Genomic DNA, 25,458 nt, shown 5'->3' with positions numbered 1-25,458 from the left:
GGTTGAAGCAAAGCAACATATGGCTACAATCCGTATTTTAATCAAGTAACTCCTTAGTGTAGTCACAAGTTATTTTCTCTGGCCTCTCAGTCCCCTCCTCTGAACAGCAGCCACAGCAGGAGATCACCTCTGCCAGGTGATGCTGGATGCAATACGGGAGCTGCATTTCTCATTCTGTTTTACAGTAGTCATGTTGTGTGGGTTTTGTCACTGGATGAGGGACTGTGAATCCCTGTCCTGAAACTCACAGCTCTCTGGCCCTTTGTGAAAAGGATTGTTCATTCCGACCAGGTGGACTACCCCCTACCCCCCCCGCCCCCCCCCCCCCGTTTTTTTCCCTACAGTCCCTTGGCTTCCAGCTTCTTCATGTTAATGGGTTATAGTAGGCAGAATAATCACTGCAACCACTGAACAGCCATTGGGGACTCTTAATGGCTAGTTTTGGTCACACACATATAGCTAAAGAACATTAATTGCCATAACTGGTTTTTTTGCTTCTTTTATGCAGTTTATAAGCAGCACCCTTTAATTTAAGACATGTTAGTGATGCTCACTGATGCTCCTGCATTTACAGCTTCAGGAGCTGAAAACCATGGGGCTGTCTGGATTGGTTCTCTGGCTTTATTGCACTTAAGTGACACTTTAACAACTTGTGTTGCTGAAGTTGTTTGATATGATGGCACTGAGCGTTTCCAAATACTTTGTGTTTATATTCATGTCGTTGTCATCTACCACAAGCACTGCCTGCAGTTTGTCCGCTTGGGCCAGTTTAGCACCTCCGGCCCTTGGGGTGCTGGGGCTCAGGGGCATATGAGGGTTGCTAAACAGGCGATACAGGAGGTTCAGAGGGATGAGGACAGGGCCCTGGGCAGGTGCTGGAATGTGATGACAAACAGCTCCTATTACCAGAGTTCAAAAGGGCCCAGGCTGAGCATCCCTGGCCCTCCGGTACCACACGTAGCAGCATTCCTCCTGGTCAGGCCAGCCAGCACCTTGCTTTCAGACTCAGCGCAGCAAATGGCTGCCTCGTTAAATAAACACCTGGCAGTCTTTGTTCAGCCTGGGCTGAATGGGAGAAACATTCTTTCCAGGCTAAAATGCCAGAGAACAAAAATGATCCGGCCGGGAAACATGCATGCATTTTCACTCTTCCTCTTTTCCCCATTTAAATCCCATTGCAGCAAAGGAGAGAACAACACTGTTGGTTAACACTGATGGCACTGCTTTGCTCCTAAGACAGATTTGTGGTTAAGCAGTGTGCATATACATATTTTTCTGCTGTAAAAGAGGACATTATTTTGTCACAGCAAAATCAGATTGCAAGAGGCAATTCCTATAGGATTGCTGTCTAATTACAGGGTGTGCCAAAATCACCAGGGGCAGAGGCAGATAATGCTGTTTACAGTCACCGAGATGTTATAAAAAGCTCATCTGCAGGAGGCAGAACTAGAGAAATCTCTTGGCAGCAAGGCAAATATTTGGCCCTTCAGGCTTTCCGGTGCCAGGCAAATATCCTTCTTATCATTATCCTAAAAAGAAGGAAGAATCACAGTGCTGCCAGGAACCACTAGGTAGAGTAGACCAGAATTACAACAATTTTTGCACTTAAATGGAAATAATGATTCTAAATGTATAGGTATATCTACAGGCAAATCATGAACACAGCAGCTATTAATTCACTGTCAACTAAAACCCTGTGTCTAGTTTATTCACAACATTCTACAGCTTTTTGTTAATGAACAAAAACCCATAGAGCAAAACAAGAAGTCAATTTTTTTGTTTGTTTAAATCCCCTCTATCCAGTGGAGCAATATCAGATATTAAAACATGGGGTATAAGATTCATTAGCATACTTAGCTTTTCTGTTTGTTTGTTGGTTTGGTCAAAGCTATTTTTATCACTCTCTTCAAAATGATCCTGCAACTCCTGGCTACACCACCTATAAAGGGAATAGCAGTGTAAAGATAACAGTTTTCAGTGTGCATCAACCTTGTCGGTCTCTTCACAGAATCACAGCATCACTGAGGATAGGAAGGACCTCTGGAGATAATCTTGTAAAAACCTACCTCTGCTCAAAGTCAGGTAAACTAGAGCGGGTTGTTCAGCGCTGTATCCCATCAGATTTTGAGTGTGTCCAGGGTTGGGCACTGCCAACAACCTCTCTTGGCAGCTTGTTCCAGTGTTTGATCATTCTCACAGTAAAAAAGTTTTTTTGTATTTGTTTTTTCATGTGTTCAAATGGAATTTCCTGTATTGCGATTTGTGCCCTTGCCTCTTGTCCTGTCATTGGACATCAGTGAAAATAGTTTGTCTCCATCTTCTTTTCTCCTCTCCCAGATCAGGTTTTTATACATGTTGGTAAGTTGCCCCCCTGACCCTTCTCTTGACCAGGCTGAAGAGTCCCAGCTCTCTCAGCCTCTCCTCTTACAGAAGATGCTCCAGTCCCTTAATCATCTTCATGGCCATTTGCTGCACTCTCTCCAGTAAGTCCATATCTTTCTTTCACTGGGGAGCCTGGAACTAGACAGATGTGCCCTCACCAGTGCCAAGTAGAGAGGAAGGATCACCCCCACTTGACGTGCTGGTAATGCTTTTCCTAATGCAGCCCAAGACACCATTGGCCTTCTTTGCTGCAAGAGCACATTGCTGGCTCACGTTCAACTTGGTGTCCACCAGGACACCCCATGTCCTTTTCTGGAAAGCCGCTTTCCAGATGGTCAGCACCCAGCCCTGCACTGGTGCATGGGGTTGTTCTTCCCCAGGTTCATGACTTTGCACTTCTCCTTGATGAACTTCAGGAGGTTTCTGCCAGCCCGTTTCTCCAGCCTCTCCACATCCCTCTGAATGGCAGCACAATTGCCTAGTGTGTCAAGCACTACTCCCAGTTTTCTGTCATCTCCAAACTTGCTCTGCCCCATTGTCCAGGTCATTTATGAAGATGTCAAACAGTGTCAGTCCCACTATTGGCCCCAGTCACCACTAGTGACTGGCTTCCAGCTGAACTTCATTCCCCTGTTCATAATCTGCTCCGCCTGGTGCTTCAGCCAGTTTTCAGATGCTGCTTCTGCTGGCCTCCCCATGCTAACGGGATGGCAACCTTCACCTGAATCTGCCAGACATGTTGGACTAAGCCATCAAAATGGGATGGATACTAGATAAAGTGTAGCTTAATATTTTGAATTAAACAGAGAATCAATCTGACACTGCCACTATGAAGTTCTTTGAGTTTTTCAGTGCTACAAACTATATTGTTCTGGTTTCAGATTTTTGGATGCCTTGTCCCCAGGGAAGTCTCTTAAAGCTGTGTCTACGACTTGAAATAAAGCAGTAGGAAAGGAGTGTGCTTATGGGGTCATAACATCATCACTACCGATGCCAGACTTTCAGGCCATCTAGACACAAAAAAGGGATAGTAAACAGTAACATTTAAACCACGTCAAATCTTGAAAGTGCACGCAAAAAAACAAGCCCTGGAGAGTCTGTCTGGTCAGTGAATTCCTTCTGTCTGGAGGTGATGAAATACATGGCAGTTCTTAAGGGTTGTCTTTGAGTAGTGCTGGTATGAGGATCTGAGTGCAATAGTTAACTGTCAAACCAAAAACATCAATCAACTGCTAAGGTATTAAATGATTCCACTTCTTTTGCGTAGTCTTAGATGTAGTTTGGAATATAATTAGAGTGTCTGAAACTTTCTAGCTCAGGAAAAACTCAGAAAAGATGTCAATAAGGACAAAGATTTGGTCCAAGTTTTTGGAGGTAACATCAACAATAACTTCTTGTCCATGTTTAGTGTCTTCCTGGGTGACACTGTAGAAAAATAGAAGATATCGGTATTCTGCTAAAGGATCCTGAAGCGTTCATATTTTCGGTAGTTTTAATGAATCCTAAATACGAGGTATCAAACACTCCAGGAAACAAAAGTAAAGGAAGGTATCTGACTTCTTGTTTGGCAGTGTTTGCTTCAAAGGCTGCACAGGATGATAGTGTTAACTGTCTCACTCTCTCTTCTTCCTCTGCTCTCTTCCTTAGTTCTGTATCTTTTTCTAGGTACCCATCTACTGCACATTGGCTTCACTCTCGTGGTGATACCTTGAGTCTGCAGTGAAAGTTAGTTTTGTGATCTTCATTTCTCAAAGTCTTTTAAAGTATTATGAAAAAAAGTGACTGGTAAAACATCTGCTGCGTGTCTATGATTATGGAGCCAGCACTCATCAAGAGCCTTGGGTGACAGTGCCAGATGCCAAGGAGTGGCTTACATTTCCATGATACCTTTGCTCCCCTCTGCTTCTCTACAGAAACAGGGACCTCATAGAAATGACAGTGGGCAAGCTAATAAAATTAATTCAAATCATTCAGGCAGACAAAACCCTTGTTTGAGAGAACTACTTGATTAGGTGAGAGATTGTCCTTTAAATACATTTTCCAGACAGTTTCCTGGGCTAGGATGAGGCAGGAAAATCAGAGAAGGTGGTGTACGAAGAATGCTATTCTGAGCAACTTTGTGGAGGGGAAGGTGGAAGGTGAAATGCAGCTTACTCCCCCAGGCTCAGAGGCCTGGTGGAAATCTGGTTGAGCCTACAAGTGGAGCTGGTGCCACATGGCTATCTGTCTCCGGGGGTTCCTCAGCATTTCTTCCCAGTGGTTCCTCTCTGTTCCTGTGACATGTAAGCCCAGGCTGCACTTGCCAAGCACGTGGCTCTGCCCATCACCATCCTGGCTCAGCATTTCCAGCTCCACGCTGGAGGCACGCAGGAGCTCATGAGGCACCTCAAACATGATCATCTCATTCCACACAGGGTTGATCTTGTGTTTTGCACGTTTGGTCTGCTTCTTCTTCAGCTTCAAGGACTGGTGCCTCAGTGTCACCTTGACAGAAACATCTGTATAGGAAGTGGAGAGAGACACCATATTGATGAGCATGCAACAAAATTAATGCAAGATAATTTTAACTGGTGACATCAGACTGAGAGAGAGAACATAAGAAACTGATCTTGCAGGGTTTGGTTTTCACTTTTTAGAAATTATTAAAATCTCTTTGGCTTTCTAAGCCAAACATCTTTTTTTTTTTTTTTTTTTTCCTGCCAAATACCACCCTTGTCACTTTCTTCCTAGATTTACATAACAACAGAAGCAACAGTCTCTGTCTTCTAGCTATTCTACTCACCGTTGCCAAGTAGATCTTTCAGCTGCTTGGAGTGGAGATTTTTAGCCTTAATAATCACCACCAGCAGGCGGTTAGCTGCTGGCAGGTAGCTGATAGAGAGCAGAACCTCCCCATGGCCTGTAGACGGCTCCTGGAAATGGAGACACAGGAAGCTTTAATTTCTTATACAATCTTGACCATACCGTTAGGAAAACTAAATAGTACAAGGTGATGGGTAGAAGGTCCTGGACTGACCAAGTTGTCTCCTTGTCTTTGTACAGATTTTTCCAGTTACACTGGATGAGAATAAACCTGGCAAAGATATCTGAGAGGGCTCCTCCACTCATAAAGCCCTGGTCATGTGAGTTACTGGTTTCATTTGTTTCTGAAAAGTAACTGCTTCTTAACATCTACTTTTAGTGGAATATTTAGTCAGAAGAAGAGAATTTGGGGCTGAACTACATGCGAGTAGATGAATATTCTTTTTTTGAGAGATTACCTAGCTGCCCTTTGTTAACGTCCCCTACTTCCGTTACTGCTTTTCATATTTCACTCTTCACTTCAGCTGCTCTTTTCATCAGGAGGGTCTGACCAGACATGGACCTCGGCCCACCCTGCCTAGCAGGAGTGTAGGGCTCTCTGGGGAACAGCAGGCGATACCCAGGTCTGTGCTTCACAGCCAGACCTGGAGCTGGAGATGAACCCCCTCTGATACGCTTACTTGGTGTGGGGAAAAAGCCCAGCCAACCTGAAATCCTCCATGAGTTCGGAACAATCTTCCTTCCCTGCCTGTCTTCCCCAGGCCTGTGAGCAGCTCTCCCTTGAGGGATTTCCTCCAGGGCAAAGGCACTGAACCATCAGGCCACTTGCTTCAGGGGGCCACACTTTTTTTTTTTCCCCCTTTTCTTTTCTTTTATGCCTTTCTTCCCATTAGTGATAGGCCTCTTAGCCTCCTGACCTTTCTCCTTTTCCTTCCCCCTTGCAATGGACAAGCATGCCCGGAGGGGGAAGCGGAGGGAGGTGACCACACCATCCATCGCTCTCCACTGGGAGAGCAGTGCCACTTCCTCCTCGGGAGCTAGCGGGGAAGGAGGGAAAGCCCATGCCAGCGTGTGCAGGGCTGCCAGCCTGTGGCAAGGAGGAAAAGGGAAGCAGTTATTCTCTCAGTGAGTAGGAGCTTGTGACAGAAATCTGGTGTAGTGTGAGGTTAATGACCCAGAAGAGTCCCAGAAAGCCAATGTCGATTCAATAGACTCCCTTTGGACTCCTTAGCATGATTTACACGCATTAGGACAGACGGCCCTTCTCCAGGCCATTTCTGTGCTCTGCACTCTCGCTTCTAAGTGAGCCATAAATATTTGAAATTAAGTTTTCACCCGAGTACTTGCAACAGGCAAGGACAGGCCCCTGTATGCTCCACATGAGCTGATTGACTCTCCAGAAAACATGGCTGTCATCGCTGTCTGGTTTGAATGACTTATTTGTCGTGCACAAATCAGGTGGGAGGCCATTAGTAAGGAAGCCTGAAATTCAATCCCAAATCAGCCAAAGTAAATCTTTTTTACAAGCACTAGGGTAGCAATGAAGGGCTCATATGCCTTTCACTTACATAAATCCTGTCCTAAATCTAGGTGGATCTTAAAAAAACCCACACATAAAACCAAACAGAGGTAGATTCAAATAGCTCTGTATCCACTACAAAAGAATAGGTGTTTGTACATGGAGAGACAAATACAATACTACCTCAATACCAAACCACTTTTTAGGCAAGTCATAAGCTGCTTTTTTTTATTTATCCCCTCTACATCTCACCAGGTCCCACTCTATAGCTCTTGGCTAGAATTTGGTTCCTGTAGCTCCAGGCACAGATAGATACAGTGGTGATTGGGGGATAGGGGGTGGCAGGGCGCTGTAAACGTGCACACAGGCACGCACTCATGCACACACAAACACACACATTGTACGTACGTGTCACATCTTGTACTTATGGCTTTCTAGCTCTTAATATTCTCAGCAAGTTTTTGACCAGCCTCTATCCACACGAAACCAAAATCTACAGTGGTTGGTCTCTGCTGGAGTTTTGCATGAAGAGACCAAGCCAGAGGTACTTTTCCTTCCCCTTCCTTATGGGTTTTTGTTTTATTTTTCCTGTTAAATCCATAACCTGCACTTTGTGCTGTAACCCTGCAAATTCACACAACCACTAGAGCTTCAGCTTCCTTTCTGTGCAATAAGGATAAAAAGCATCAGGGGGCCATCAATGAATTACGTGGTGTGCAGGGCACTGTGAAATCACAAAAGGGAAGGTGCTATGCAAGGAGCCACTATCATCGCTGTCATTAACAAAGCACTGGGAGGAAAGGAAGACAAGATAAGGATATCAGTCTGCAATATCTAGGCTTTGCATTGCTCACAGCAGTCCATGAATTCCTGAATACTAATTACATTACCTGGTTAGCTGTAAGCTCCCCTCTGAGCTTGTGTGTGTGGGAGAATTACTGGGAAGGTAGGAATGAAATTTCTGCAGCTCATGGCTTTTCAAGGAAATGTCAGACTTTAAACAAAGCCCAGTAACTTTGTTCCTGGATGGATGCTGTCAAAAATAGCTCCTTTTTTTTTTTTTGATCAGCTCTTCCTCACTCCCTCCCGCTCTGGTTCTTGATGAATGATTCAAGATCTGTATATACGCTATCTGTGCAATGGTTGGCTCTCTCAGGTCCCAGATGACGCAAATTCAGCTTTCACTGCACATCTTCAGCTCAAACTGGGGCACTGTGCAGCAGTACTGTTAGTGTTAACCTTGTGCTGTCAGCCTGGAGAAGAAATGAATGCTGCCCTCTTTCTATGCAGGAGAAGCTGGACCAAGGCAGAGTACCCAGTATGTCAGGACTCTGTCAGGTGTACTTGAGTCACAACCGACCATTGCTGTGAACAGGCTCTTCCTTGGGCATTGCTTACAAAACACACACTACAGTAGATTAGTGGGGCGGGGGGGGGGGGCTCCATCTATCTCAGTTTAGGAATTTAAATCATTATATTGAAATAATTTCTTTTGGACATCTCCTTTTACAGCAGCAGACTGGGAATTCATTTCAATTTATGGCTATTAGGCAAATGTTTAACCTTGTGCCTGAAGTTTATTAAACTGATTCAGACCACCCATTTGATTCTGCTGCCTCTCTCTCTGCCAGAGGTTTTCTAGAGTGGCCAGCCCTATTAGCATTCAAGTGGCGATCAGATAAATTAGCATTATCGGAAATAAGAAATGCTAACTATGTCTGTGGCCAACTCAGTGGAGATTCCTCACCCCTGATGGTGACAGGCAATAATTTATATTTCAGCATGCTTAGCGACAATGCTGGTGTTGTTTTGCATTGCTCACTCCGTGCTGTACCAGAACAGAATAGGTACCTGTTTGTAGCAATGTACTAGTAGTAACAATAGCAGTGCCCTGCTGCCATGCTGTTAAGTGTGTTGTTGCTGCTAGAAGACTTATCTAGTTCATGTCAGGGAAAAGGCTCCTGAGGAAATGTGCAAGAAGTTAGTGAACATGAAGCATCCCCTGTACCTACTTCAAGTACTGTTGGAATCCTTCTCTCCATTTTCCCTGTCTGTGCAGCAGGGAAGGTGTGGATAAGGAAGGAAAGGGAGGTTTTGACATTTAAGAAAACCAACACAGTGCAGTGATTGATATTTGACATCTCCCAGAACAAATAGCACTTCTGAATTGATTCCAGTAGGGATAAGTGGCCTTCAGTCAAATATTTCATTCCCAACAGTGTATTTCACTCCTAACTTAAGGGTCTCTGGGGTGCCACCACATGCCCTACCTGAACCCAGCTCTGCAGAGTCCCTCCGTTCCTGCTCTGTAGGCACTCTCTGTTCTTGACATCGTGGTCCTGCCCCGCTGATTCACAGGAACTCACATAAGTTTTTCTGGACATAGGCTTTGAATTACAGATATCACTGTCAGATTTTCATGTAATTGAGGGGAGGAGGGGGAGTTTTGACACATCTTATTTTCCAGACTACCAACACAGACTTAGTCCCTACCTTCTCTGGGGTCTTTAGCCTTTCCCACCGGGCCATCCCAAAGGACTCCTCCATGTTAGAAAGACTCAGTTTGAGTTCCCCCACAATGCTGTGTCTGGAGAACTTGTCGCAGTTTCTCAGGGTGAGAGTCAGCGTCCCCTCTGGCATCTCTTCCTCCATTAATGGGAATCGCAAAACCTCCTCCCAGATGGTGTGAAGTACCTTCTTCTTCAGCTCTGTCTGGGCCTCAGCAATACCCGACTTGCTCACCAGTGTACCCAGTATGTAGCAATGGCAGCCAGCATCTTGGTCCCCTCTCATTCTGCCATGCATAGCTGGAAAAGAAAGACTGATTTTAAGAACCTCTTACAAAAGAGAACCCTGAAATATCTGTGGCTAAATTGCTTATTTCATGAGAGTCATAAAATAAATCAGCTGCATAGATATTGACCCCTGTTCCTGCTTGCATGGGGCAGACTAAGCCGTGAGACCATGTTGTGTTTTCCTCATGCTGCACAATGTCTTGTCCTTCTGCCGCTGCAGAAGGATTCTGTCAGTGTTTGGGGGAGAAACAGCTGAGTTGAAGTAAACATGAAAGATGCAGAGCAGCAATGAGATGAGACACAGCATGGCACAGGGATGGGCAGCTCTCATTTACTTTTTCCCTGACATGCAAAGAAAGCTTCTTACAAAGTGTTTAAAAGCAGGGTGGTCAGTCACAGGCATCAGAGTTGGGGGAGACCTCCCTCTTGTCACACATCCACCTCTGCAGGCCAGTCTGGGATACATCTAAGGGTTATTACATTCTGCTTGTCCAGACTCTGGTAAATGACTCCTTCAGAAGCCATTCCACAGCCCAACTTTCATCCCTAATTTTATATCCCCTTTACATGAAAAGCCTAGAGTGAGAATAGCATTTCACACTCCTTCAGTTGCATTGACAGAGTTGTGCTGCCCCACAGCAACAGGAGCACACCTTCCTCCAAGGGGTTCATGGAACAGCATGGCTTTGTGGGCAAAGCTGAAGCCCTTGCAGTCTGAGGACAGCTGCACCTGAGCTGCCAGGTGCCATGGTTCATAAGGGTCTTCTGGCTTCTCAGGGGAGTGGAGCTGGGGAGAAGAGACAGATCCTGCCTGGGTGGCAGTGGGGCACCCAGGGTGGAACACGCATGGGAGAAAACCCCGGGTGGCACCAGCAAACCCGGGTGTCCACCCTGGAGGGGAGCTGTGGGCTTGCTGCTAGCAGGCAGCCCGCAGCAGCGGCTGCCATTTAGCACCCTTCCAATTCCTTCAGAGGGTGTGATTTGATTAGGCTTCCACGGAGATCTGCACTGTGCATGAATTATTCAGTCAGCTTATTTTACTTTCCCAGAGGAACAGATAATGCTCCAGCCCTGAGCAGAGAAGCTGTTACAGTTGTCAGTTCCCACTTCAGAGAGTGACACAGAGCCTGGCCAGGCGCAGCCAGAGGGACCTTCCTCAGTGCCCTACAAGATAAGTCTGGTATCTCCAGCTCAGCCTTTGACTGGACTTGAGGAAGAGATCGTAGGGAGTGGGTCATGTTGAAGAATGAAAGTTATAGAGAGGAAGGAGATAGCAACCCCCTTTCCCCTTCCCTGAAAGTAAAAAATAAAAATAAGATGTTGCTTTGTACCATGTCTGGGGCTGGAGGAGCCCAGCCTGGTTCCTGACATCTGCTTTTGAGCTGTGCAAACAATTGTTCCCAAGCCATGCCCTACACGCTCACTTCAAGCAGTGACATTGCCAGGTATTTCTATTCTGCGAGCCCAGAACCAGTGAGACATCCAGTGGTCCTGGGGCCACATGTTGATTTTAAGGTAGGAGGGATTGTCTCTATAAAATCACAGATGTCTTGTAGCTTCCAGATGGAGAATCACCAGTGGAAGATCTCTGTGCCTTACCTTCCAGAAGGGCCACACGCAGCTCGGCTTTTTGTTGATCATATGCAAGGGAGTAGCGCAGCTCAGGGGCCTGGTTACAGCTGCCTGCCCTCTCGGGGTTCAAGTGTTCTGTGACACACACGTCCTTTACGACACCTGGAACTGAAATAACCCCTTTAGCAAGCAGGTCTTCACCTTCCAAGGAGAACAAATCCACATCCACCCTGTCATGACTCAACTTTTCTAAATGTCTTACTATTCCTGCACCTTGTATGCAGAGTATAATTTATGTTCCTTCTTCCTCCATCACCATATCTCCTTTTTGCTCTGTTTTCTCACACTTTCAGCTCTTTCTACAGCACTTGAACAAGCCTTCTGCTCTCTACTACCTTGTGCTCTAAGATGGTTCACACACTTTCTCTTCCACCTTGTGCCTAGGCCAAGGTGTCTAAACTACACTCATTACTTGTTTTATTGTTTTAAATTGTTTTTAACTCACACTGGTAAAATAAAACTTGTGTTCTTTGGACTGAGAACTTGAGTCTGCTTTTGAGCTGCCATGCAACTCTACGTTAGTTCAGACGTCTCTAAACATTTTTTAATTTTAACAATACAGTCTTTGTGATGCAGAAGACATCTATTTCCATAGCTCTTGACCAGGTTGAAGATAATGAGCTCAGGGAGCTGTGAGACAGTTTCTCCACGTGTGATTTTGAAGTGGAGTACATATTTCATACTGAAATAAAGCAAGTTGCAAGACTAAAAGGGAAGCCACAGCTTTTTGTCATCAAAAGCTGTTATCTGCAAGGTCAGTTTTGATTCATACAGAAAACAAAAGTGGGACCAGCCCTCCTAAAAACCTCAGCCACAGTCCAGACCAGTTCAATGTGACACTGAAAGGAGAATTCAACAATTCGTGGTTTATTTCGGCAACACTTGAGCTATGAAATCAGGCACAGCAGGAAGCAAACTTGCTTGTGCCGTTAGCAGTGTGGAGAGGCTCTTACACCAACACACTTATATAAAGCTTTAGCCTACATGCAGCCATCATCCTTTAGCCTCTCCACCCTATAATCTTCTCCCTGATATGTAAGGATGTGGCTAAGTCTCTTCCTCCAATGCAGCTGCTTCCCATGGTATACCTTCTTTTCCATACTCACTAGTCTCAGGGTGGAGGGGTGAATGCAGCAATCGTCCTCCCAGAAGGACAAAAATATAATGTTAAGCAATTTTAAAAAACTAGAAAGAGTTTTCTTAAAAAAAAAATCATGACAGATGGCATAGTGTCTCTGACAAATCTTCAGGAAAGTTTCATTAATGTGGTAACCATAATAGCCAATTATCCTGTTAAAAGACAGCTATGAAGGTAAAAATCAGTATGGAAGCAACCCAGACATGCTGCCAGATGTGTATAATTAACATTGTATTTTCTCTCAGGCTCCAGGAATCTTATGTTCCAGGCATTGGCACGTTACCCTTTGGGCTGGCTGGAAAACAAGAATTCTGTTTGGCAAAAATATCTGAGGTGTCAACCTTTGGTTTCACTGCATATTGCAACAAGCCAAGACCATCTCACCTAACTGATGGAAAAAAAGCAGCAGAGAAAATAAAGTAGAAGCTTGAACCCCTGCTGCCAATGTCCCAGGCAAGGACAGTGCTGGACAGCTAGCATTTGTCCTGGAGGAGATACTCCGCCTAGTTTTGGCCAGGTGTTTCACCATACTCTGCAACTGCTTTCAGTAAAACTACACTAAATACACATTTTTCTACAAAATGTCTGCTTCCAGTGAGCCAGATTCTTCAATACTAAAGATGTTTAGGTAAAAAAAAAAATTACAGCTAGACAGAACTACAGCTTTGTTATCTGAATGTCCTGATGAGCTCCATGACTACTTTCTATTAAACACGTACATTGAAGACTGAACTCACAATGCTCATGATAAGAGAGTGAAAAGCACCCCATGTCTTCATTTTCACATTTATTTCTCTAACTACAATCACATTATGCACAGAAGTATTACAGATCTACACCCAGAAAAGCAACTGTTAATCTGAAGACCAAATGCTCCTACCGTTTTGAGGGACAACAAACAGCTCTTCGTTGACTTGTATCTTCATCCTGTTCTCATCCAAACCAGTATGTTTTCCAGTAGCTGGTTCTTCTGTTGTCTTCAGGGAGTACTGCGTGTAGTTAACAATTTCAGGTGAGGTTACTACTGGTTTGGGGCCATAAATGTTGGGAAACTTCAGGAGTGCTCGAGGCTGGACTGGCTCTGCAGTTTTCTTAACGTTGAACTGAAAATTAAAACCTTTTTTATTACTTTGCACTAATTAGACTAATTCTGTTAATTGTCTCAATGTTAAATGAGCTGAGACAAAGGGAGGAAAGATGGTGCCTCTGGTCATTCTTATCATCATTGTTTCTTGGGTTGAAGAAATGACTGCCTATATACCCAGAGATTTTCTTGACAAAGCCAATACCCTTCTACTTGGTGTATGTATTTTCAGATTTACCTTTTTACGGCTGTTTGGTTGCAACAAAAAAAGTTATGCTCTTATTGTTTAACTACTCCTCTGTTCCCATACCAGTGAATCCTTCTTTCATAAGTCTGTGTTTTCTCTTAGCACAGAAATCAACCATGAAGTTAATTTTGCTGTGACTGAAGTATAGTTTTTACCCTGATGTCTGAAGTCAAATCCAACATCAAGGGGTTATAGCCACCCAAGTATTTCAGAACATTTTACATGAGTATGTAGTAAGCATCAGAAAGGCAAAGGCATGGATCGTACAGTCACCTGGAGCAAGTACGACCATGGTGTCACAAGATAAAAGAGAACTGGTTGAACAAATGAGCCCTGCAATGGCATTCCAAGAGTGGTTGATTCAGTGGTCATTTCAGTCTCTTGGACTATCTCTTGGGTCTGTGGACCAGAGCCTCACATGACCCTCAGACACACATTTCTCCTTTATTATACCAGGATTGAAATTTGGATTTATGTCAGAGTTTGTTCGTAACATTTCAATTCCCTGCCAAATCCTGAACATGGAATGCGCTGAAGAACCTGAAAGAGGGTGTAGTGCTCTTTTCGTTATGTCATTTTTTATGTCAGTCCTCTTTTCCTTATGTCCCAAGAAAGAATCCTGTCTGCTCACAACTGAAATCATTCCTGATTCATGTATAATTGGATTAATCAATGGGAAAGAATAAAAGCTGACTAGCAAATGACCCTGACCCTTGCAACAGATTTCAATAATGTTTCCAAAACGCAGAAGACAAAAAGCAGAAGTAAAACTGACATTTTGGTTGATTATTGTGCAGTGGGATTCTCTCCAACCCTGCTGCCTGCCAACCTATTCTGTGTTTAGATCAAGGGTGAGCCAGAAAATGTTCGTAATTGTAATTGAAGTTTTTCATTAGTCTCATTGTTACCTATTAATAATGAATGTAGATAATGCCCTGAAGCACTTGTCTGTGTTGGGACTTTGTGGTCCCAGTTCACAAGTCCTGAGGGAGCATACCTATTCCTCAAGAAATAGAGCTGAGGAAAGAGAGCAGTCTTGGGCTTCAGCTCTTTAGTCATACTCTGCTTATGGAGATCATAGCACTATGGTTACATGCACTTGGCAGTGGTAAAGAAGAATTGCCACTTGGAAGTGGTAATTAGGTCAGCCATCTTCCCAAGGCAGGCAGTGCATCAGTGTTTAGGAAGTCCACTAGCATTTTGTCTTGTCTAATTTTAAGGGCTCTGAAAGAAAAGTGGGCTGAGAGAGAGACGTCACTGTGTGCAGTCCCCACCTAGCATTCAGCTGAGTATAGATATTATGTAAGTAAGTCATACAGTGCGGGTCTGTAAGTGAGATCCCTCTTTTAGAGATGTGAGCCTCATCAGTCCTAAAATAGACAGGAAATTTGAAGCTACTCATCCAAACCTTAAATGCATTTTTCCAGTCTTCTAAAATTAAAGCAGACCAGCCAAGCAAAATATGTTAGGAATCACTAGACAACAGCTTGGAGAAATGGGTTGCTTGTGTTCTGCAAAAACATTACTTCTAACGTGCGTACGGTGCCTGCCATGGTGGTCAGTCTGTACTGTGCTTTCTCTCCCGAAGCCGCTGCGTAAGGCTGCTGTCCCACCAGTCCCTGACCGTCACACCAGAGCAGTATGCCTGTATTGCTGTGTGCTGCCAGCACACGAAGCACTTTGGGATCCTTTGGGATGAAAAACACCATACAAATGTGAGGTATTGTTAGTGCGATCTTTTCCACTTGCTAAAAGTCAGACATTCAGTCAGGAAATCCATCAGCACACAGCAACAAAGAGCTCCACTGGGTCTAAATATTCCTCTTGTTTGTCTGCTCTGCAGAATTAGAGATGAGAGACATATGCAAGCACAGTGGGACTAGCCCACCCTCTCTTCCAACTGCATCTGCCTCTGTTTATTATTTTTGCTGCCAGCTCTGTTCCCAAGTGCTGTCTGCTCATCTAGTTACATAGCAGTGCCCTGTGGAAGTTCCCTTTGCAAGTTAGCAGCCGTATCTTAAATAAAGAGGTGAGCAGAAAAGTTCAGATAGTTCTGCATAAAATATGTGAAAGTAAAGAAACCAAAAGTAGCAAGGAGACTGCAACTGACCCTTCTGGGTCCCTGCCCAGTGTCACTCAAACAATGCACCAGATTGTTGCCATTGCTGGATGTGCTTAGGAATCTTCATTCTGCATGCTTTGCTGAGAATTTGCAAATTTATAGCAGTTTTTAATTCTTTTGTAGATGTGTCTTTGTGTTCGAACTCTTCCTCCTCACTTATGAAGGGCATGTCCATAGGGAGCCTCTGTCTATAGCAAATACAAGCATCACTGTCATGGGAGACATGCCAAGTGAATAAAATGCAGTCTTGTTTCATCTTTCTTTGGTCATCTCTGTTTATCAGAATCAGTGGCCCTGACAGGCTTCAATAATTAAGTGTGTCAGGCACTGGCTGGAACATACAGTGCACTAATGTAGTTGGGAAAATGTCCTGACAGGACAATTTATAAACATAGACACAGATGATAAAACTTTACAAGCTCAGAACTCAATTTGAGATTCATTCCTTCAAGGTATATAGACTGATTCTGAATCAGTGATAGCACAGGAGAATGCATGTGCCTGGCAAGAAAACTATTTTAATTGGAAAGAATTGTTAAACATACGGACTATGCAAACTAAGAACATTTTGCACTTTCTGTGACAGAATGTTCATTCGGCTGCTATAATTTGGCCAGATTTCTTTAAAAACAAACAAACAAACAAACAAAACAAAACTAACATTAGAAATAATACTTCTAATTAGAAAGTCTACAATGCTAAAAGAATACTATCACTCAGGTAATAGTGATACACTGAGGGCAAGTTGAATAATCTGATCCCTTGTTGGTCAAATACTGGATAAAGTTATGGCAAAACTTGATGAATGTAGAAATATTGTGAGGACCATAACCTAATAGCTGCTGGATACTGGAGGCTTAATAGGACTTTACGGTGACTTAGTGCTCCTTTCAGTCATGCAAGCAGGATGACACCCTGGAGGACAAGCTCCAGGATGGATTAACACTTTCCCAAGATGTTTCCCAATAGGCTGTATAAAAGAAAAATGTCCAGTCCAAGGATGGAGTTAAAGATTTGAGAGTTTTCTGAGCTAGATTACCACAACAAAAAGTCTCTTGTAGAAAGAGACTCATAGTAAAGTTGTCTGTGGGTAGTGTTGCTCCAGACAACAGCTAAAAAAATTCTATGCAAAGTGATATGACTGTCAAAGTTACACATTTCTCATTCATTTTAACAGTAAACTCAGAAAATCTCAGCATTATAGTACATCCTTATATGCAGGAGTTGGCAAATCCCCTGTATAGGTTAGAAGAAAGCAGAAAAGAGCCTGGAAAGGAAATGACAAAACTATCAGACACAAGAGCTGGTGAAATTCATCCTAGGAGACTGCAAACAGATACTAGGAATTGCTCACCATGCTCATGGTGAGCTCAGAATTAGCAGCAATCTCTTAAGAAGCTCAGTGCAGATGTTCACCCGTGGTCAGTGGAGCTGTCCTCCCACCCCCCAGCAACCAGAAGATCTGCTAATGCAATTCTGTGTATCTGCACCAGATCTTAAAATACAATTAGTAGATTTGGTCATCTTTCCTCAGAACAAACTGCAACAGGAGCATGAGGATGCCAGGGCTCTTTTCTACTAAGAGCGGTAGCCAGAGAGAGTGAGTATGTAATTATAAACGTTATAGAGAAGTTCAGTTAGGACTCCTGCTACACTCTTTAAGAATACAAAAATAATAGGCAGCTCAGATAATTAAAAGGCAAACAAAGTCCATTATACAGTGGGTCACTGACTTTTGGAATTGGCTGCTGTGGCATAACATTTGGTTGAATGACTAGATGAAAGTGAACGTAGGCACATACAAACATCAAGAGCAACAGTCAACAAGTAACACTTTCAGAGACTGACCGGTGTTACAGCTCATGCTAAAGACCATAGTCAACCAAGGAAATCAGTCAAACATTTCCCTCTGAAGGACAGCTTCCTGTTAATAAGCATATTAGAAGGGTCCTATAATTCCCTTTGCTCTCTCTTGCACTGAGCTTGCAGGACTAAATCAGGGGTTTTGGATTCTAACAAGAAAGACCACACAGGGATGCCCGATATTATCCATACTCCACATTGCTCTTACAGTAAGTGAAAAAGCAATTCACAGTGTGAGAGATTGTCCAGTCATCACACTCTAGATTCTCATTTGCATTTTATTATAATTTCAATGCCTTGTTTTAACTTCACACATCATTAATCCCCTCAGTTAGAGGGGCAGAGTGAGGAGGAGGGAAGGTTTTTACAAGAAACCAGCTATTGACAGGGAACCATCCTGCAGTAACCGCAAGATATTGTGAATAGAGTTAGAGAAATAGCTACTATAGGAGATCCCAGCAGGAGTCATCTCCTCTTTACAATGCTGCATGCCACCTGCTAAAGTCCAGTCACCTCCCCTCAGGAAATTATTTCCCTTGTGATCTAGCTTGACAGCTAAGCAGCATTTCCAGTCCTTGTCCCCTATTTTTGCCATTAGCAGCTTTCTCTTTGGCAATGTGGCAGCTATCTCCTGCTCCGGTAATTCTGTGGGTCATGCAGCCCATCTCTGTTTTTCCCTCACTCCTCCTCCCATTAACATGTTGTTACATCCTGAACACAGTAAGCAGATAAATAGACAGCATAAATCACATGCTGAGTAGCCTAACAGAGAGGTTGCATTCCCATCCTCTGCATTTAAAGCAAAATCACAGAGTAAATTAGAGACTGTGTCTTACTTGCTGGGCTGGCTGAAGCACACTGGGCTTAGTATTTTCCGTGTCCTCCTCTTGGTCCTTTTCTGAGAGTCCCTTCTCAGGTTGCTTACATTTGCAGAAGCAGGTGAGACCACAGAGGGCAAGGATGCTAGTTGCAGTCCCCAAGGTAGCCCCCAGGGCTATAACTGGGGCAGATAAAACCATTGTCCTGTGCTGCACAGCCACAAAAATCACAGAAACCCCGTGGCTCCTTCTCCTCCCTGGAAGAGCAGCTCTCACGCATCCACTCCAATTTCTAGCCTGGCTTCATTCTCCTTGGAAGTCTGAAAACAATTCTCTTGTGCAGCAAATGGACCAATCTAGAGACAGAAATAAATCATCCCACCTTTGCTAGGCAACAAGGCTACCTTTCTATCCTGATGATGAAGTTTCTGCTCCAGGTCAGGTAGAGGAAATAGTGATTGTGGTGCCTGCAATCTCCATGTAGCTGCAAACAGGCAGTTTTCATTGAAGCCTGTTCTCCAGCTCCACTGGGAAAAGTCTGATGTGTGATAGAGAGGAAAGACGTCAGCAGAAGGGGCTGAGCCTTGCTAGCTAACTCACAGAAAGTGCATCCAAATGTTTGATCAGCTCTCTACCAATATTTCTGAGGGCTAGCTTGCTAATTTGATCAAGAGGTTGAATTTTTCTGTCTTAAGGCAAAAAGAGTGATTGCCAAAAGGTGCTGGCCTGAGAAGCCCTGATATGATAGCATTGCATGATAACACTATAGCCAGAGTAAAGCCTGCGTGTAAGTCAGGCAAAACTTTCTCGTTCTTCAGAGGCTGGGGAACAAACACATGCAGGAATTAAGTGCTGTCCCACACCTCACCAGCTTCCCGTCAAAGCACAGGTTCTGAACCTTTTGGAGCTGCTTTCTGTAGCATCAATGCAGAGCAGCATTTCTATTTAAATAGACAACAGAATCCCTATCAAACAAGACACACTGGTGCATAAGCTGCTTCCTCTGGAGAGGAGGAGAGAGCAAACAACATATGCTAAGTATTAGTCATACTGCTTACTACACTGGTGTCAGGCAGCGGGCTGGTGAGCACAGTACAAGAACCTACATGAATTGACCTGAAGGGCTGCATGTCCATCTCAGTTTTCTCTTGAGGTGACGGAGTGATTAAGTTTTGCTGACTCATTTATTTTTGCCTTATTTCTCAGACTGCCCAACTTGGGGAAGAGGAGAATAAATTTCGATGTGTTTCTTGTGACACATACAACCATTTTCTGGGTACTTCACAAGGAGTACCTAGTGGCCAGAAGATAATTATAATTCTGGGTCACTATATATCTGAGACAGAGTGGAACCAGTAAGCAAGAAGCAAAATATTCCTTATAAGGCTCTGGAAAAAATATCCAGTTCTACCTACTGGGAGTTTCTTTGTCATTCTATTTTAGAATACAGTTGGTGCCTGTGGATCAGGAAAAAAAAAGAACTACGTGCACAGAAATGTTTAGAAATTCAGGGGTTTTTGATCTTTCTGCAGCTCAGGTTTTGCCATGGATTTTTATTGATTTTTTTTTTTTTTGGGTGTTTCATATCTTACTCATGACGACTCACCCAGCCTTTGTTCCGTTATAGATGACATGTTCACCTCCCTGGCACAAAGCTTCCCTCACACATCTGACTCTCACTTTAATTGTTGAAGATTCCTCTGTAACATCGTAGCATCCTTATGGATGCAGTGCATATTGCGTCATTTTTTCTTCTCCTCACACTACCATGCTTGTCAGACACCTCCCAAACCTCTCGACCCCCCATCAAGAAGAGAATCACGATAGACACCTTAAGCAGAGACAATCCCTCAATACAGAATCACAGAATCATCTCGGTGGGAAAAGACCTTGAAGATCATCGAGTCCAACCATGAACCTCACACTGACCGTTCTTAACTGCTGAGCCCATGGAAACTGGGCTTTCAGCTCAGCTCACAGAAGGAAAATCTTGAGCTTTGCCTTCTGTCTATACAAGAACATAAAAGTGGCCACACCAGGCTGGACCACTGGCACATCTCTCACTGTGCTCAGTAGTAGGAAGAACATCACATAGAGGGGATTGAGAAGTCTGACTAAACGCTCCCTTTGTTTCTTGTTCTTTGTGGCTCAGGAGCTTCCAAAGCCTTGAGCAACATCCTTGTGCTTACCTCTGCTGATCTGAACTTTCTCTGCCACAGGTAGACTGTTGCAACCATTAGCTGACTTACCTAACAGCTACTTCCTTCAGCCCATAGTTGAACAGGTAACATTGTAATCATAGGGCCGCAAGGTCTTATCTTGAATTTGAAGAATGTACCATATTGTTACGGACTTCCACCACCACTCAAGAGATGTAGAAGGTAGGGCAGTCTGAAAGAAGAGAAAAAGGATGGACATGCTGTTTAGATGTCTTTGATTTCCTCCACAGGGTAGGTTCTTCCTCAGGGTGATAATGAAATCTAACACAGCTAGATCAGAGACCCCCGAGATTTAGAAACCATATGAAAAGAAAGAAGGTGCTGTTAAGGGCAGAATACATTGACAGAGATTTGGACTGGAGAGGGCATTCAGTCCACCCATGAGATGCAATCTTCATGTGTTTTCTACAAGCTGTTCCAAGAATTATATAAAGACTCCTTGCAACAGGCTGTGGAAGGAAGGCCACATCAAAATCTCTCTTCAAGACAATAATTCAATAGCATACCTCTCCAAGATGTTTTCTAGCTGTTCATATATGAAGATTAAGATTTTCTTGCCAGAAATTATATATGCTGTGAAATGTAAGATGTACAGATTCATCATCAGATATCATATTTTAATAATACTAGCCAGGCAGCAGCCTTTTACTGCTATTGTTAGGAAAACAAAGCAGCTCTTGCTAAACATTGAATATTAGAAGCATGTGAGGTTCTACAAGCAACAGGCCAAAGATTGCGGAATTTTGTGTGTGCCCTGATGCATGTAACTGGTACAGATACATAATTTAACTGCAGCTTTGGCACATACCGTCACTGCATCTATCTCTCATGGTTGCTTATTTTTAACACATCCTGTTCTAAAAAAAAATCGGACCATAGATGTATTTCAAAGTTAGCTTTACACTTGCTTGTTTTAACACCCAATAATAGAATTGCTGCTTTTCCTTTAAAGCAGTAGCAAGCTAAAATGGGGCCAGGCCTTCTCACTGGTCATTCATAGTGATATTGTCCAGAGTCACATAGCTTTTTTATCTGTCACATCTGCCATTGGAAAGAGACTTGCCAAGGCAGAAAGATGAAAGCCTGTTTTTGCAAGCTAAACTTTATGGGCAGGTTCAGGCCTGACAACATATTTTACAGTCACTGTATCCACATATTTTCTCCAGATGCAGTGACAAGACATGTACAAAATCATAAACAGGGTTTTCAGCTCCTGATACTTAAAACATGAATATTCCGTGATGACAAAATATAAGGCACTGGACAACTTTTAGTGCTTACAGATCCTTTGTTCCTGCTGTGAGCTTTTCCATTGATATTTTGTGCCTTTCTGTCCATTGGCTGTACAAAAGAGGCTTTCTCTGAATGAAGAATTGGTAGTACAGATCACATGGAGAATTACAAGAGCTTTCATATTGCCTGTCTGTAGTTCATGCCTTACCAGAAAAAAAGCCTTTCATGTAATTGCCAGCCACTTGAATAAGCTGGTCAGGGATTTGCAACTTTTCTTCTGGCATTAGACGTCACAAATTAAAGTTCCAGAATCCCTCATTATCACAAGGAAAAACTGACATACATCTGAAGGAAAGATGGTTGCAGACTACGTTCCCTGACTCAGCCCACTCTGTCAGGGTATTTGTCAGAGATACTCTGATTCTCACTGAGGCATTTCACCAGGCAGAAGTGTGAGTTAACAGACGGAAATGGGAAAAAGAGGGTTTTTTGCAGGGAAATCCTTGTAACAGTCAGATTTAGACTGAAGGTGCAAGCTCATGTTTTCGCTTGTATTGACTTGTTATGAGATTCTGAGATTCTGCGCTACAGAAATGGGACGGTTTGAGCAGGATGATGGTCTAAAATAGCATGCTAGATCATAGCAAGGTGTTTACACCACCCAACTTTGGGCACTGAAATAGCCAGTTAATGACAGAAGACCACATACGGCTGTCATGCATTTCTTTAACAAGGAAATGAAGCATACTGAAAACAAAAGTGAAGGTAAAAGGCTTGTGCTTACAATGACTACGTCTACCTCCTTATGCTTTTGTATGCTGTTGCCTCAGCTTGTAAATGCTTTAAGAAATGGATTTTTGTCTTCCTCCAAATGGTGAAGTATTCCTCCACCAGATGGTGAAGTATTACAGACCACTAAAATAACCTGTTACAGTGCTATTAAGACAAAGCAGTTGTCTCTACATATTCTTATGCAAAAAAAAAAAAAAAGGAAGATTTGTTAGAGGAATGTGGGCTTGGCCCCTCCATCACTGTCACTGAAACAGACTTGTAAATATAAAACAAGTAAATTAAGTAATTAAGAGAAGAACAAAGAATCATTTTCTAAAAGGAAGGTATACAATGATCAACCTCAAGAAAATGAACTTCAAGCTGTGGTGTTTCAGCTGGTGTTAATGGATATAGAGCTCCTGAAACCTCCAGATTTACAGGAGTACCTGCCAGCTGCCTGTGTAGCCTTTTGCTGCTCTGCTACCCTCAGGATGATGATAAGGATTTAGCACAAAAAAGGGTACAGCTAATCGCATGCATGCCATGTAGCACTCATGGTAAATGGTTCTACTAGGACACTACACTGTCCTGAGACCAAGATCTGTGAGATTCAGGAGAAAAAAATCTGGCTGTGTACCTATTTCAGGAGGCTGCCAGGTACCCCGTACCACCAGCAACAACTGTAAACTTGGCCATGGCACAGCTCTTGCATCCCCTGTGGCAGCATTGGATGAATACAGAGGCTGGGAGGCTCGACACTAGGAAGCAGTGAGAAGGAGCCAAAAAGCCAAAGTAGTCAGGAAGGGTAGTGTGATCCACAGGAGGGTAAGAGGAGAAACACTGAGCAGGACTAGGAAGGGTCTGTACCATGTGAATTGGTGTGACTGCTGTGGGACAACACTGCACCCCATTCTACTGGACAGAGCACCAACTTGCTGGGCAAATTAGAGGGAGTTCAGGAAAGAGCCACGTAAATGAATAAAGGGCTGGAAGGCACTGGACTGCAGTGTGACTCAAGGAGGTCGGTCTGTTTATTGATGAAAAGACTAAGGGGTGACTTGGCCAAAATCCTTAAGCTGGGGAATAAATCTTTGATAGTAGAGGGCCTCTTCTGTCAAGCAAACAGGAGGTAATGGCCAGAAGCTGATGCCAAACAAACTCAGAGTAGAAATACGTTGCAGATTGCCAACAATGGGCATAATTTCAGTGGGAGCAATTTCCAAGGGATTGTGGAGGGTTCTGCATCATGGGTAGTTTCGAAATCAAGACTACTGTTGTGCAGCTTGTTTTTATGGGATCTATTTTTATTCAATTACAAGTTAAACAGATGTTTAACCACCAATGACACTACCAATGTAGTGTCCTCTGTTGTTTCATGTTTACATAGGGCCTGCTTGGGATGTTATAAGAGTATTAATGTGTGAGGCAGTTTTTCAAAAAATCACAATTCCTCTGAGAGCACCAAAGGGCCATCTGCAAAGAGCAAGGCAGCCGTGCTTTAGAAAGTCACATCACACGACAAAGCCCAGCAGAAAAACAGTGTCTGTGCTTCATCAGGTGAACTGCTTTAGCGTGAGGTCTGAGCACCTCAGTAATAGATACTCAGAAAGAAAAGGTCAGCTGCAGCTCAGGACAGAGCTGGGCAAAAGAAAGAAAAACAAATCACTGCAGATGCAACTGAAAGGAAAGTGTTGCTCAGTAAAGTGGCAAGCGCCAGGTTAAGCACGTTCCCAATTAGCAAGTGAAGTTAAGCAAATGAGCAAATGTTTTCCTAAATGGGGGAGGGTGTCTTGGCGAGGGCAGATGAACAACCCAGATAGTCTGTTTTTCCATCGAACTCTGATAACTTGCTGTTGAAAACCCAGGAAAACGGGCGTTTTGTGCCTGACTATCTCTATTACCTCTGAGAACTGGCTCTTGCTGGCTGGAGAAGCAGAGCTTATTTTTGCACAGGTAGTTCCACTGCAAGTGTATGTTTATTTCTTTTCAACTATATTTTTTTTTATATAATCACAGGAGATTTGAGAAGCCTCAAAACCCTTTGAAGTGTCAGACATCAAATTATACATCGTGTATTTGCAATAAAATGCTGCCTCCTAGAGGTGTTTATGTTTTTCTTATAGTTTCTTTCAAGAGTTGGTTAACATGCTAGAGTTTCAATGCTGTAAAGAATATTTTGCAGAGAAAAGCACTGGGATCTCATGATTTTAGCTAAAGTTGTATCTCTAGCTATGTTAAGGCTGCAAATCCAGGAAATTCAAGAATATGGTTGCCTATAAAGCCTTAGTTCTATCCACTTCCATATCAGCCTTGTCTTTAAATCTTTAAGTACAGGATGACATACCATTTTATTTCCAAATGAACCCTGAATAGTTTGCTGATAAGATGCACTCTTTTTGGGAATGAATCAGGGTTACATACTGAAAGCAGCTGTTTCTTATGTGTGTCCCCCTCCAATGAAGGAGTAGATAAAGAAAAATAAGATTCCAGATTGCTGGTTGATCCTGTGGTTTAAGCAGCTGGAAACATATCCAGTCATTACACTCTCTTTTTTAACAAGAATTACATTCTTTCTCACTTTCTGTACACCCAACCTGGTACCTTGTGATCTGATTTACACAAGATCTGAGTGCTTGCATTTGCAGCAAAATGTCGTACAAGCCATGCTGGAGCATGTACAGCACTGTGTGATATTAAGCATTGTGAAAAAAATAACCTACAGCAGGTCTTTAGGAGGCAGCATTGTAGGAGAAAGCCCAAGGAGGCAATCAGTCCTTCTGGATTTGCAGCAGGGCTTGGAGGCTGTGTCTTCCACCTTGCCGCATTCCTCATC

General features: G+C 43.4%; 1 protein-coding gene across 3 annotated transcripts; it reads right to left on the bottom strand.

Annotated features, from left to right (window-relative positions):
• Positions 1-347: 347 nt before the first annotated feature.
• On the bottom strand, positions 348-18,916 carry SYT13 (synaptotagmin 13). Of its 3 annotated transcripts, XR_012626654.1 has the most exons (7): positions 18,421-18,916; positions 13,149-13,371; positions 11,098-11,238; positions 9,197-9,510; positions 5,165-5,294; positions 2,067-4,880; positions 348-1,939 (listed from the first exon to the last, which is right to left on the bottom strand). XR_012626654.1 is itself a non-coding variant. In XM_074852545.1 (6 exons), exons 1-6 carry the CDS (start codon positions 18,601-18,603, stop codon positions 4,576-4,578), a joined length of 1,296 nt encoding a protein of 431 aa, XP_074708646.1. In that variant the 5' UTR covers positions 18,604-18,916; the 3' UTR covers positions 348-4,575. The 3 variants fall into 3 exon arrangements, 2 of the variants coding, with proteins under 2 accessions (XP_074708646.1, XP_074708647.1); XM_074852545.1 differs by having other exon boundaries at positions 348-4,880; XM_074852546.1 differs by having other exon boundaries at positions 348-4,880; positions 11,098-11,232.
• Between the last annotated feature and the right edge of the window lie 6,542 nt (positions 18,917-25,458).

Source organism: Strix uralensis, chromosome 29, assembly GCF_047716275.1.
Source record: "Strix uralensis isolate ZFMK-TIS-50842 chromosome 29, bStrUra1, whole genome shotgun sequence".
In the NCBI taxonomy this organism is placed as follows: Eukaryota; Metazoa; Chordata; class Aves; order Strigiformes; family Strigidae; genus Strix; species Strix uralensis.
This window is presented reverse-complemented; position numbering and strand designations above follow the sequence as displayed.